Consider the following 14,020-nt stretch of genomic DNA (forward strand, 5'->3'; position numbering starts at 1 on the left):
TCTTTCTTTCTTTCTTTCTTTCTTTCTTTCTTTCTTTCTTTCTTTCTTTCTTTTTCTTTTCCTTCCTTCCTTCCTTCCTTCCTTCTTTCCTTCTTTCTTCCTTTCTTTTCTTGAGACAGGTGTTGAGTTTCAGACCTGGGCAAGCCTATTTAACATATCAAAGCAGACCCATATTCTCCCAGCATCCCTTAGTCCCCATCTGTTACAGGGCATGGCTGGCATACTGGGCCCTTTATGCTGAACTTTCCAGCCGAGGGGCTGGGCTTCCTTTCCTTCCTCTCCTCCAGAGGCTCTTCACTATATAATTCAGACATTTTGGTTCTTTCTCTCTCTCTCTCTCTCTGTCTCTTTCTCCTCTCTCTCTTCATTCACACAGTCTTACTTTCTTCCTTCCTCCCTTTTCTGTCTCCCTGTCTGCATGGTGTCTTCCCTGCCCCCACTCCCCTACACCCCTGTTCATTGGGACCTGTGAATCCACCTGAAAGAGCTGCCCCCAATAAACCTACCTTTTATGCTTTAATTTGGCTTCCACTGGCTCATTTCATAGGTGGAGAATACCCATCAACTAGGTCTTGCCCAGACTGACCTCAAACTTGCAGTTCTTCTGCTTCTGCCTCCCAAGCCGTGGGTTAGCAGCTTCAGGGACTTTCATCTCAAATCTCTCTCAGGGGCCTTTAAGATGCTGCCAGGGCTATTTTGCCCAGGCAGGAATACAGTAGAAACAGAATGTGTCTTCAAAGTATGGTACACACCTGAAAGTACATACACCCCTGCCTCCTGCCCTCCCCACCCGAGATAATCTGGCCCCAGGAGGCTGATGGGAAGCAGGCTCTGCCTACCGGGGTTGGGACCAGCTCTGGATTACTAGGTTATAACAGACATTCTACACATGCATGGAAATGTCAGGACAAAGCCCATTCTTTTGTATGAGTAACATACACTGATAAATTGAAAAGGCAGGCCTAGGCCATTTTACAAGCTGTATCTGGAGCCAGTTCCCTGGTTTACGATGACCCTTAGGAGCTCCATTCCGGCAGGTCTGGGGTTGCCCCTCCTCCCCAAGCCCCACCCATTCACCACCCTAAACCTATTTTCTTTCTTCAAAGTACTCCTGGGTACAGCCTCATGGAGGGCTGCTGGGCTCTGGGCATGCCTTCTGGGGCAGATCAGGTGAGCAAGCCCTCAAGTTTGAAGAATTCAGGATCTCACAGGGACAAGGTCACCAGCTAATTATCCCTGGTGACCCCCTGGGACCCAAGGCTGGCCACACTGCCACCACGGCTCTCACTCCTGTGAGTCAAGCGATCTGTTGAAGTCCCTCTCACAGGTGTAGCTGAGCTAGGACCATACATCCTGGAACCCTGTGGTCAAGGTGAAATGGTCGCCTAGACACCCCCAAAGATTGTAGTCTTGGGTCTTACGTAGACCTCACGTAAAGTGCTAAAAGGGGGCTCCTAAGGAGAGGCCCCTCAAGTTCTGCCAGGAGCTGGAGATTTGGGACTTGTTATGTTTTTGAGACAGAGTCTTACTCTGTAGCCCTGGCTGGAACTCAGTATGTAGACCAGTGCACCAAACTGGCCTGGAACTCACTTGTAAGTGCTGGGATTACAGACTGCACAATTTGGTCATTTTCTGAGGTCACTGGGAACCCCCTCTGTGCTGATCCGTTTGCCCCTTATTCACGGCTCTGCATCGCCCCCCCACCCCCCACTGGACACAGCAGCAATGCATCTCCTGAGCCCTTTGCAGAGAAAAGTGTGTGTTGTGACCTCAGTCCTAAGGACCCCGGCGTCTGGACAGGTGGGGTTCTGCCTCACCTCCGTGTTAGGAAGCTGTCCAGGGCACGGGGCTGGGGTGGAGGCCACTGGTTTGCCCCTAGAAGAGGAATGGAAAATTTCAAATTCGGACCATCTCCCCCAGAGGGCCGTTTTCCAGCCACAGGGGGCTGTTATAACCGGTCTCCTTTATATTTAGATAAAATTCTTCTCCTTTTTATTTAGCTGAAGGGTTTTGTGTTTGTCTGTCCTAGTGCTGGGGGTCACAGGCAAATGTTCTGCCACTGGCCTGTCTCAATGCCCACCGCTGTGCTCAGCCCCTGCCAGCTAGAACAAGTTTGTTTTTCTTTTTGAGACAGGGTTTCTCTGTGCAGCCTTCGCTGTCCTGGAACTCGCTCTGTAGACCAGCTGGCCTCAAACTCAGAGAGATCCCCCTGCCTCTGCCTCCCAAGTGCTAGGATTAAAGGTGTGTGCCCTCAATACCCAGGGCTCAGTTGGAACATCTTTAAAAGCCACTTGCAAACTTCATGTTCTTCTCTTCTGTCAAGTTTTTAAAGAGCCTGCCAAACTCACAAATGCTGAGGGCTGAAGGTGGTTGGTTGCTGGGAAGGTGAGTGACCAACACAAATGTAAGAAAACAGTAACGGGAGGGAGCTCTGGCCATCCTGGCTGCAAGAGCACAGGTGGGTAGAAAGAGGTTTCCTTCTGAACGGCACTCACAATCAGAAGAGCAGAGTGCGCAGCTGGGTGAAGGGGCCCAGCGGGGCCCTGCTCAGTGCCGGGTAAAGGTGAGGGACAGAGAGCCATGTCAGCAAAGACACCTGCGTAGGCTTTATGCAGCACAGGGTGGGGCTGGAAGACCTATGTCTGGCCTGTCACATGGGCCACATGGGTCAGCTCATCTATAGCACACAGGCAAGGAGCTGTTTCCTATAGCACAAATCAAGGGTGTTCTTTATTTGTCCACTTTCCAAGCTAAAGGGTGTAGATGGCGTGCAAGAACTATTAAAAATAATTAGCTGAGGAGGGAGAAAGGGATTCTATGTCTCCACCCATAGCCGAGGAGCCAGCTGCTGGCTTCTGGAGGAGGGAGAGTCAGTTTCTTTATGGGTGTGGCCTCTGGAAGGTCAGGCACAACCCAACGATGGCCCCACATCTGTGAGTATATGGGCAGTACTAAACAGACCGGGAGACCACAAGGACAGGGTTGGGCAGGAGAGGTGAATCAGCAGAAGCCAGCACTTGCTGCAATTGCAAAGGACCTGAGCTCAGTTCCCAGAACCCACAAGGTGGCTCACAACCATCTGTAGCTTCAGTGCAAGGGGATCCAGGCCTGTCATCTGGCCTCCAGTTATACCTGTAGCCCCTCAGAGCTTCAGACGCTTGGCTCTGCAGTTTCTATGAGGAAAATGTAGGCAACCCACCCCGACTCGCCTGCTCTGAAAGTTCTGTAATGGATGGTGTGAGAGAGGCACGCTAGCTCTCCAGCTTCAACCAGCCCGAGGAGCTCTTCTCCACCCCACCTCCCTTCCACCAGTGAGAGTATGTGGTAGTTTGAATGAGAATGGCTCCCGGAGGCCTGCACATTTGAACGCTCGGTCCCCCACTTGGTGGAACTGTTTAGGAAGGATTAGATGTGCCCTTATTAGGGTAGGTGTGTCGCTACTGATGGGCTCTGAGGTTTCTGTTAGCTCTCTCCCTCCCACTTGTGAGTGAGATGTGAAGTCTCAGCTACTTCTCCAGTGCCATGCCTGCTTGTCTGTCTGTCTGCCTGCCTGCCTTCTGATATGCTCCCCACCACAGTGGTCTTGGACTCAAGCCCTCCAGAATTGTAAGCACCAGTAAACTCTTCTATAAGTTGCCTTGGTCATGGTGTCTCATCACAGCAACCAGAAAAGTAACTAAGACCAGGAGGGGGCGTGGGGAGCATCAGGGAGCTGATGCCATCTGTCTGGCCACCTACATCACTGGTATAGAAGACACGCCAGTGGACTCAGCTGTGGCCATCTTCATTCTACACCGATGCCCATCCACTCTTCTTGGATCTGTCTCCATTTCCTATTTAGTCTGAGGGAATAACCTCAGAAAAGCTGAACTCCTTAAGGAAGGCTAGGCTACTCTCAGACCCTAGTGCTGGGTTTGCACTGTGTCTTTCTGAGGCTTTGGAATGGCTTCATTGCCTCAGAGGGTGGGACTGGGGAGGCTATGGACGACCACTGTGGGTCACTATGTTAAGACACTTGGGGAGGGGTGCAGAGAGGCTACTCGGGGCATGTGGCCCTTAGGTCTCCTAGTCCCATGTGGGTGCTTGCTGAGACAAGGGGAGCACGCTCACTACTCTGCTGGAGCCTTGTATCTACCCTCCCCACTCTTCCTGCAGGACAACTGTTCTTATCTAATTGAGTCTGCCTAGAGCCAGCTTCCCATCCCATGGTCATATCTGGCCACAAAACTCTCACAGTGGAGACTATGACTTTATTCTCAAGTTCAAGTGCAGGAGGCCCATGGATGTTTCCCAGCCTGCATCAGGGCCACAGGCCAGCCTTTTCTCCAAGACCATCCAAGGGACTGAGGTGGGATTCCCAAGCTCCATCAACAGAAAGCAGGAGTTATTAGAGAGAGGAGTGAGAGAGGGCTGTTGGCGATGCTTTTTGGTGCTGGAGAGGTGGGAGCAGGGCATGGAAAACAGACAAGAAGGTGGGCTGTCAGAATTGAGCCTGCAAAGGTCTCTTTTATTTGTTTTGCTTGCAACAGCCCATCTAAAGTAAGAAAAAAAGAGAAAACAGGTTTCAGAGGCAGAGGCAGAGGCAGAGGCAGAAGGAACTCTGTGAGTTCAAGGCCAGCCTGGTTTCCATAGTGAGCTCCAGGATAGAGGACTACATAGAGAGATCCTGTCTCAAAAAGCCAACCAACAAAATAAATAAGTGGAAGAAAAGAAGAAGAGGAGTAGGAGGAAAAAGAGTAGCAGCAGCAAATGTGAAGAAGGCCCCTGGTAGACAGCTGGGTAGAGACCTGGGAGAGAGCTCTGTATGGCCAGACCAAGGAGAAAGTCATGTACAGCAAAGAATTCTGTGCTGCCTGTGGTCTGAGCCCCCATTAGGGAAAGGTCAAGGCCAGAGCACTGGCAGGGATATCCATCCCGAGAGAAAGGACACCGGTGTTAAAAAGCCACTCACTGCTGGGCTGAGTTGGTCTCTGCAAGCTTTTCCCAGAAGCAGCAAGCAAGCGGGGCAACTGTGAGACCTGGAATTTGGGGTTCTGCTCATGCCAGCACTAGATTTCATCAAAGAAATCAACAGAGAAGCTCAGGTCTGTAGCTCTAGCTGGATTCTCAGGTTCATTCCTTGCTGTATTCTAAAAGAAAGATGGGGCCAGACATGGTGGCACATGTCTTTAATGCCAGCACTCTGAGTGTGTGTGTGTGGAGGTAGACACAGACAGATCTCTGGGAGTTCAATGCCAGCTTTGTCTATACAGTGAGTTTCAGACCAACCAGAGATACACAGTGAGACCCTGTCTCAATAAACAAACATACATTTAAAAAGAAAAAAAAAAGAATAAAATAAGTAAACAAAAAAACAAAAGATGGGGTCACCAAAACTTAGTAAAAAAAAAAAAATAACTTGTTTATTACAGTTTGGTCAAATCAAGGAGTGGATAAAATCCAAACAAATCCAGGTTCTCTAATCTGTCTTCCAGTAGTCTCACAACCGCGAGGAAATGAAACAAAGGCCATAGATATCTACATAGCGGAGAGACAGGTCCCCAGGCTGCCTCTACTGTCAGCACGGAGGTCAGCTTTGTTTACACTGGGGTATGGGTGACGAGCGAGCGCTGAACACAAGTGTCCCAATGGACCAGGCTAAATTCTAACTGTCCTCCCTCCCGCCCCCACGCTTCCTGTTAGGTACACGGAGGTTTCTAACTAGCCCAAGTTAGTTCCCAAAGTCCAGCTGAGGGTCATTCTTACCTCAGCCAGCAGAGCTCATGGACTTCTTCAGAAGAGACTTCTAGAAAGTCGGCAGCTTTCAAGGGCTCACGACAAAACACCGCAGAGAAGTGCTTCTGCAATGTCCGGTCCACGCCACCGCTGACCCCAGGGGCTGAGGCACCAAAGCCCTAAGCTCTGCCTCGGCAGCTTGACCAACCACAGTTCAAAAGTTTCTCCACAGGTTTCCGATGGCACCTCGCTGAGAAAGGCGGTCAGCTGGTATCCATGCCCAAAGTCTGAAATCTCAAGAAACTGACGGCGATTGGGACCACAAAAGAAGCCTGGCACGGTGTTCCTGCAGTGGCGCAGGGGCTGGGGCTTCTCCAGGCAGAAGACAGTGAGGCGGCAACGACTCGTTCCAAGGCTAACCCTGGGGTTCCAAGGTTTGGAGAAGCGCGTACCCCTATATGGTGGTCCTCAAAGCAGTATGTTCCCAGCCTTGAAACGCAAGGGAGCCAAGTGAAAAAAGACTCCTTTTTTTCTGCTTAGGAGCTCGAAGTCCGAAGTCCAGTCTGCCAGGTACTGAGGCTTGAAGGCTACTTAGAACACTGCTAAGTGGATCCAGGTCTTACAACCTCCGCGAAGGTTTCCATCTTGCTGGATTTTCAGATTCCTAGTCCAGACTGCGGCAGGTGCACGGTCCCGGCCTTGGGCCCTCCCGTACTCAATACCACCCCCACCCATCCCCGCCCCGTCCACCCACCCTGCCCCGCCCCCCGCTGGCTCCGCCCCTAGTCCCCGTCCCGCCCCCGTCTCGGCCACGCCCCCGCCGGAAGCACTCGCGCGCCCCGGGGCCAGCGGCGCACCGGGGTCCAGCGCTCTGGGCTGCGCTGCGTCTGTGTGCCGCGGTCTGTGGCCCTTCTCCGCATGGATCCCGCAGAGCGCGCGCAGGCGGCGCGAGCTCGGGTGCCCAGGTGGGTGCGAAGGCCGCGCGCGGGGTGCCGGGCACCCGCCCCAGAATGGGTCTGAGCCGGTCGCTGCTGCTTGGGAGACGAGCGCTGGTCCTAGGAGAGAGAAGGGAATGAAGGGGTGGAGGAGAGGAGGGGATGGAGGAGGGGAGAGAGAGAGGAAGGGAAGATGGACCGAGGATGGACGGAGGGGCGGACCGAGGAGTGTCGGGTGGCGAAGCTCCGGGACCCCAGCTCCCGGATCTCCGCGGGCGCAGAAACTTGGTTCGGAAAACAGGTTCTTTTTGTGTTTGTAGGATCGATCCGTACGGATTTGAAAGGCCCGAAGACTTTGATTATGCGGCTTATGAAGAATTCTTTTCCACGTACCTAGTGATACTCACCAAGAGAGCGATCAAATGGTCCAAACTTCTAAAGGGAAACGGTGGTGTCCGAAAAAGCGTGACAGGTGAGAGTCCTGACGCTGGCTGGCATAGCAGCCATTTAACCAAACAGGACCCCCGCCCCCTGCAGCCAGAACCCCTGTGGTGCGACCCGGGAGCTCGAACTTTAGACTGCGGGACCTCCTGCAGCAGGTAGAGTCCCTGTGGCATGACTTCCCAGCAGTAGAACCCAGTGTCGCGCCAGCGTGACTTTCCCCACTTTCCGCCCCCCAGCAGCAAGATCCTTCTGTAAGGGGACTCAGCAGCTGGCTCACTAAACTCCTGAAGCCAGACCTGCACGCGCACGCGCACACACTGGCAACTCCACAGGAGCTGGGCTCCTTTATAGTTGACCCCGCCAACCCCAGGCGCGACTCCTGGGACACTGAGACCCCTGCCCAAGCGTTGACTGAGGAGTGTGTGTGTAGCACAGAGCAGGCCTGGGACCTGCACACCTCGCTGCCTTTACAACCATGGTCACCACGCCCTCTTAACCGAAGATGGGCAAAGTCCATACTTCCTTGGAAGCCTCGAGAAAGCCTCGTGTTCTGAGGGGGTTTAGAACAGCGCCTAGTCCCCAGAGACTGGTAAGGGTGGGGCACTCAGGGTGGGGCTCCGGGTATGCCCTTTCCTAACAGGAGCTGCAAACTGGAGACTAGGGGACCAGATCTCATGCTTCAAATTCAGACAGGCCCCTTGATGGTCCAAACTTTTCCTTTTACTCTGAGCAGGAACTACCATGCCTTTTCAAGCCCCCCTCCTTTTTTTCTTTCCCCTACATCATATTTGATAGCCGTTTGTTTCCTTGCTAGCATCAAAGGCCCCTCCCTGCTTGCAGGGAATTTTGTTTATTTCACTGTGGAATCCTGGGTACAGGGAGTATTGCTTTGTTAAGATACTGGGGACTTCCCGTTTGTTAAAGAGGAGCGTGTGAAGGTGTTTGCCAGGTGGACGGACTGCTCGGCGTTAATAATGGATGACCCAGGTGTAAGGGCTGGGGGCGAGGCGGAGGTCTACAGCAGTCTCTGTGTGGTAGCACCCGCGTTTTCTTTCCTTCTGCATTTATTCCTTTCAGTGTGCCAGCGGGTTTCCAGCAAGTGCCTACTTTTTTTTGTCTTTTAATGCTAGAAAGTTTTATTTACACGTAATACACAATTCATGGGCATGGTAAACGTTTTAGTTACGGGGAAAAATACAAAATGAAGTTGCTTCTCGCCCACCCCAGGCTCTAGTCTACCACAGAAGTAACCACTGGGGACTGCCTTAAAGCGTCCCCCCCCCCCCCCAAGGAGCGCTTGGCCTTCAGTATAGGAAGTGATTCCTGTGGCTGGGAGGATGGGTATGGCCCTGGAATATGGAGGTCTGTTCAGATTTACACATGCCATTCTGAGTTTATCCTTCAAGGGCCAGGCAGGCCTTGAACCTGTGACCCCCTGCGGGCCTCAGACACTAGGTCTGGTTTGCACTTGTCTAACCTACTTCAGCAGGTTTGGTTTGGTTTTGCTTTGCTTCTGAACACTTGTCTCAACCCTGTGAACTGGGCTGGAGAGAGGGCTTTGCAGTTAAGAGGGACAGTGCTTCCTGCTCTTCCAGAGGACCTGAGTTCAATTTCCAGCACCCGTATGGGGTGGGCCACAGCCTCCTGCAACTCCAGCCTCCTGGGAATCCAATGCCACTGGCCTCTGTGGGCACACATGCTCACGTGTAAACACACACACACACACACACACACACACACACACACACGATAAAAAATATAAAAAAAAATAGCTGGCTTTGGCACATGCTTTTAATCCCAGCACTTCGGTGGATCTCTGTGAGTTCAAGGCCAGATTGGTCTATGTAGTCAAGAAAGCCAGGACTGCAAAGAGAGAGCCTGTCTCCTCTTTGCTTCCCTGCCCCCCTTGAGACAGTGTCTCACTGTGCAGCCAGAGCTGGAATAGAGTTCTCTATGTAGACCCGATTGGTTTCGAACTCACAGAGACCCACCTGCCTCCATCTTTTGAGTGCTGACTGATTTAAGTGTGTGTGTGATAGCACACCTGGCTAAAATAAATCTCCAAAAAAAAAAAAGTTTAACCTGTTTTAAACTTGCTTTATATGGCTTTGCTTTCTATTGTCTTGATTATGTAATAGGCATTAGGCTGTAATTATGGTAGCAGGTGTAACTGGTGTAAACAGATGTGTCTGGCTCCTGGCAGGAAGCAAGCCTAATGAGTAAGAGGTGTGGGGGTCGCTGGGCGTCTACCCTCAAAATGTAGGGAGCCTGCAGTGCTGGTGAAGGTTGATCAAGCATAAAACAGGAGCAGACAAGCTATTCCAGAGATGGGAATTTCCTGCCAGATATTCTCGGCTGACTGTGGTGTGATCAGCAGGGCAATAGCCCCAGGGGAGAGCTCACATGACCCAGGAAGATGTGTCCGTGTATTCGGGTAGGAGCCAGGCGCTCAATGTTAAACCGGCTTTTGAGTGTCAGTAAGCACCCCTTGGTATCTGCTGATCTGTCTCTCTCTCTCTGTGTCTGCCTGTATGTAGTCCAGACTAGCCTTGAACTTGAGAACCTTGTTACTGAGCCTGAGTGCAGGCATTATATGTGTTTACCACCACACATAGCTTTACTTTCTGGTTTTGGAGGTGTTCTGCTTGTCCGAGTCAGTAGGGGACACAGGGCCCCTTTTGAAGTTCTTGATCTCACCAGTAAAGTTGTTTGAGATATGATCTTTCTATCCCTGGCTGACCTAGCCCAGGCTGGCCTCAAACTCACAGATCTGCACCTGCCCCTGCCCCCTGAGTACTGAGATTAAAGCCTCGAGTCACCATGCCTTGGGGTTGGTGCAAGAATTTAAAGGGGTTCGGAGGGAGACTCAGAGACATCTTACTGGCTTTCAAGAGAGGAAACAGTAAGGCAGCAAGCTGCAGGAGGAGATGGAAGGCGGAAGAGAGTTACTGTCTGAATTAGAAGAGAAGCTAGGAGTCTGCAAGCAGCTGATCCAGGGAGAAGTTTGGGGCACTGTGAGTACACATCCTATTAAGGGCTATTACTCCTCCCATTCTCTTTATCACATTTATCTCATTATCTTTATCTGCAGGTGCCCCGTGCTTTCTTTCATCATCTGGCTTTAGGTCTTGGCCTTGTCTGTGTAAGGAAAGCACCTTCTGAGGTTATCAACCACTGGCCAAGCCATCTATAAGGGAGTCACTGGCCACCAATTGTGCCAGGAGACGTCACCATGTTGGAATTCTGTATGTCCCAAGGAGGTTTCTGATTCAAGATGCCTCCCTTCTCTACATGAGAAAGGACGTTTGAGGTTGTGGTTTGTGCTGTTGGTATCAGAGGAGACTGCCATAGTGTCTCAAATGGTTGGCCTGGAAGAAGCTGGCCACCTCGGCTCTTTTCCTTTGTAGTCTCCCTCCCCAGTGTTCCCTAACATCCAAGTGTTTCCAGTTACCTGTAAATCTTATCCGAGATGTCTCAGATGACAGCTGTTATCACTGATGATCAAGAGTGGGTACAGTGAATACTGTTTTCCTGCCCTATGTGAAGATGCAGGAGCCCAAGAATAGAACCTGCTTTTTCTGCAGTTGGGAGGGTCCGAACCCAGTCCTTGACGCTGCCTTTCCCTGGGTAGTGTCCCTTCTTGGTGCACAGGGCAGGCAGTGGAACCATTTGCTTCTTTGTCATAGTGGCTTAGTCACACACACCTGCACTCCAAGTGAATTGAAGAGGAATGCACACTCAGAGCCAAATGTCCCAAACCTGACTTTTGCTTGACTTGGTTGGGCAGACAGGTGAAGCTAGTTCTCCTCAGGGTTTGATGGTTGTCTGTGGGTGAACCCTGCCCTCAGAAGGAGATCAGTGTGTGAGAGCAAGAACGATGTCTTCATTCCCCTTGAAGAAACAAAGTAAGTTTAAATAGGATAAAAGTGTGCTGGAGACTGGCCTCTGGACCAGCAGGGAGTCCCAACTCTGCAACTGCGGCTGGACAAAGTAAGGAGACTGTGGCTTGCCTGGGTGTGGGGCTAGGAAGCCGTAACAGAGCAGGTATCGGATGTTGGTATGTGGGACTAGTTTGTCCTTTGCTTAAAAACAAACAAGCCAGGTGCCATAGTCCCAGCACTTAGGAGGTAGAGGATCTCTGTGAGTTCAAGGCCAGCCTGGTCTACAACGAACAGGACAGCCAGGGCTACACAGAGAAACCCTGTCTGGAAATAAAAACAAAAGCAAAACAAACAGAAAACCTCAGGAGCCTGTTGTGGTGACACATGCCTTTAATCTCAGCATTTAGGGAGGCAGAGTCAAGTGGATCTCTGTGAGTTCAAGGCCAGTCTGGTCTACAAAGAGAGTTCCAGGGCAGCCAGAGCTACACAGAGAAACTCTGTCTCAAAAAACAAACAACAGAAGCCTTATATTACTGAATTATTTTTAAAATTGATAGTGAAACTCATTGTTATGAGAGTACAGTTTTAGGATTTCAGACAACAGCAACACAGTTTTAACCAGAGCCTGAGTTACTTTAATTCCAGTTTTTAGGAGGCAGAGGCATCAGGATTGCTATAGCTTGAAGCCAGGCTGGTCTACATAGTGAGCTCCTGTCTCAAAACAATGAAAAACGTTGGGGAGGGGTGGTGGCTGGCGAGCTGGGTCTGTAGTTGGGAGTGTGTACTGCTTACAGAGGACCTGAGTTTGGTTCCCAGCGCCCATATCAGGCTGTTCAAACTAAAACTCTAGCTCCTAGTGATCCAGTGCCCTCGTGGGTACCCCACATACACATGAAAAATTGGAACAGTTTCATCACTTCAGACTTCTATGAACCGCTCCTTGTCAGCCCGTTTCTGAGCCTGCCTTCCCAGGATGCCCTGTAGCTGCTTGGCTGGGTTGCAGCGTTTGAGTCCTGGTTTCTGTATTGCACTAGAGGTTCAGCTATGGCCTTGTGCTGCCCCGGTGGCTCATAACTTCTGTTCTGAGGTGTTCCTCGATCTCGATCCATCTGCTCATCATTGACGTGTCGGGTATGAAAGGCCAAAGGAAGAAGCACACACGGGCTTTTGTGTAAGCACAGGTTTCAGGTTTCCTTAGTGGGATGGCTAGATTATGTTAAAGGCTTAAAACTGGGAAGAAATTGCATTGTCTACTGTGTGCAAGGCCTAGAATCTGATTCTCAGAATGAAAAGGAGTGGGATGGAAAGGGAAGCCAGAAAAGAAATTTCAAGAGCTTTCCAAAGCGGCTGTGCATTTTGCATTCCCACCACACCCGAGGCTCCAGTGGCTGCTGATTTTACACTGTTGGTGTCGTTTTATTTTAGCCATTCTTTATTTGGACAGATTACCCTTTTTGCATTGAATTTCCTTTGTCACTTTTGTCAAAAAAACAGTTGGCTTTGTGTGTGTGTGTAACTTTTCCTGCATTGCTTTTTTTTTAAAAATATTTTTTAAATTTCTGTGTATGGGTATTTTGTCTGCGTGTATGTGGGTGCTGGTAATTGAACCCAGATCCTCTGGAAGGGCACCTAGCGTTCTCAACTCTAGAGCCAGCTCTCTAGCCAGCTGTTTCTACGTTCTTTATTGTGTACCATGAATCCACTTACCCAACCCTTCACCAATACCTTATTTGTTCCTGTGAGTTGATAGTCAGCATGGTGTGTGTGGGGGGGGTCGGGGGACAGCTTTGTGGAGCCAGCTCTCTCCTTCCACCTTTACATGGGTTTATGAGGATTCTGGGGACTAAACTCAGGTTGCCAAGCTTTTGCTGCAAGAGCCTTTACCGGCTGATCCATCTTTCCAGTCCACATGAAGTCTTTTTTTTTTAATTTTTTTATTTCTCTGTTGATTAGAACTGGTGCCACAGGGCTTTTCCTTTTTTTTTTTTTTTTTTTGTAATGCTGGAATTGAACCTAGGACTCCCTGCATGCTACGCAAATGCTGCGCTGTTAAGCTATACTCTGAGCCCAGGTGTTTTCCTTTTCGTGATGACTTACTTTAGGCATGGTGTTGCATGTTATGGCGGAAGAACAGAGTTGGGTATCCCAACTCACCACATAGCCAGGAGAGACAAGGACGAAGAATGCCCCTCAGTCTTTCATGGTGCGACCGACAGTTACCCGAAGACCACATCCCACACCATGCAAGGGGCCCGCACACAGTTAACATCCAAATTACTGCACTCCCTAAAGTTAGTGTCTTTTTTAAGTCATTACATGTTTTTATGTGTTTTCCTGTGTGTGCATATGTGTATCACATGCATGCTTGCTCAGTGCCCAAGGACATCAGAAGAGGGTGCCAGTCCCCTGGGACTGGAGTGGGAGGTGGTTGTAAGCTGCCATGTGGGTGCTGGGAATGGGACTCTGGATCCTCTGCAAGTGCTGTTAACCATCACTCTGGCCCAAGTAATGATTATATATATTAATGTCAAAGGAAAACAGCAAAGCTTTGACTGTTTGCTTTGGAGAGGCAAATAGTGAAGATGTCAGTAAAGGGAGCACTTGCCCTGGGCCAAGGAGCAGCTGTGGAGATGAGAGGAGGGTGTGATGGGAAGAGACACCCTATGTGGCTGTTCTCTCCCACCCTCCCAGTTGGGAGGCTCAGACCTAAGTCATCAGGCTTTTCCCTACTTTCAACAAAACCTCCCCTGGAAGAAAATATGGTCTTTGGGTTCTGAACATAGGATCCAGGGCCTCGTACACACCAAACACGAGCTATTCCACTGGGCCACACCCCAGCTGGACCAAGTGCCCTTTGGTCCTACACTGGGTCTGTTCAGTGTGGTAGGCAGGTTGGCCATCGAGGACCAAGAACAAGAGCCTGGATAGAGCCCTTCTGTCCTCTGAGCTTAGGGTATGTGGCTTTCAGTGCTGGTGGTAGAGAGGATGAGTATGAGCGTCCAGCCCTAGCCTGTCCCCACTCTGCTTAGACGGTGCGGTAGAAGA

At 50.6% G+C, this 14,020-nt stretch overlaps 1 protein-coding gene and 1 long non-coding RNA gene across 5 annotated transcripts in view; one reads left to right on the forward strand and one right to left on the reverse strand.

Moving 5' to 3' along the window:
* LOC129677809 (uncharacterized) lies at positions 1 to 6,308 on the reverse strand. Its single transcript, XR_008720267.1, has 2 exons — positions 5,746 to 6,308; positions 1 to 1,875 (listed from the first exon to the last, which is right to left on the reverse strand). It is a non-coding gene; the product is annotated as an uncharacterized LOC129677809 (long non-coding RNA).
* The window catches only part of Grtp1 (growth hormone regulated TBC protein 1), a 24,033-nt gene continuing 16,081 nt past the window's right edge, over positions 6,069 to 14,020 (forward strand). For 3 of the 4 annotated variants that reach the window (XM_055608431.1, XM_055608433.1, XM_055608432.1), the window contains exons 1-3: positions 6,069 to 6,149; positions 6,256 to 6,680; positions 6,971 to 7,122. In XM_055608431.1, the coding sequence (XP_055464406.1) occupies positions 6,634 to 6,680; positions 6,971 to 7,122 (199 nt within the window). In that variant the 5' untranslated portion in view covers positions 6,069 to 6,149; positions 6,256 to 6,633. Of the gene's footprint in view, positions 6,150 to 6,255; positions 6,681 to 6,970; positions 7,123 to 7,635; positions 7,684 to 14,020 lie in introns of those variants that run through there. The other variant, XM_055608434.1, reaches the window with a different exon arrangement.

The sequence above is a fragment of the Psammomys obesus genome, unplaced genomic scaffold (genome assembly GCF_907164565.1).
Source record: "Psammomys obesus unplaced genomic scaffold, mPsaObe1.curated_primary_1811, whole genome shotgun sequence".
NCBI lineage: Eukaryota > Metazoa > Chordata > Mammalia > Rodentia > Muridae > Psammomys > Psammomys obesus.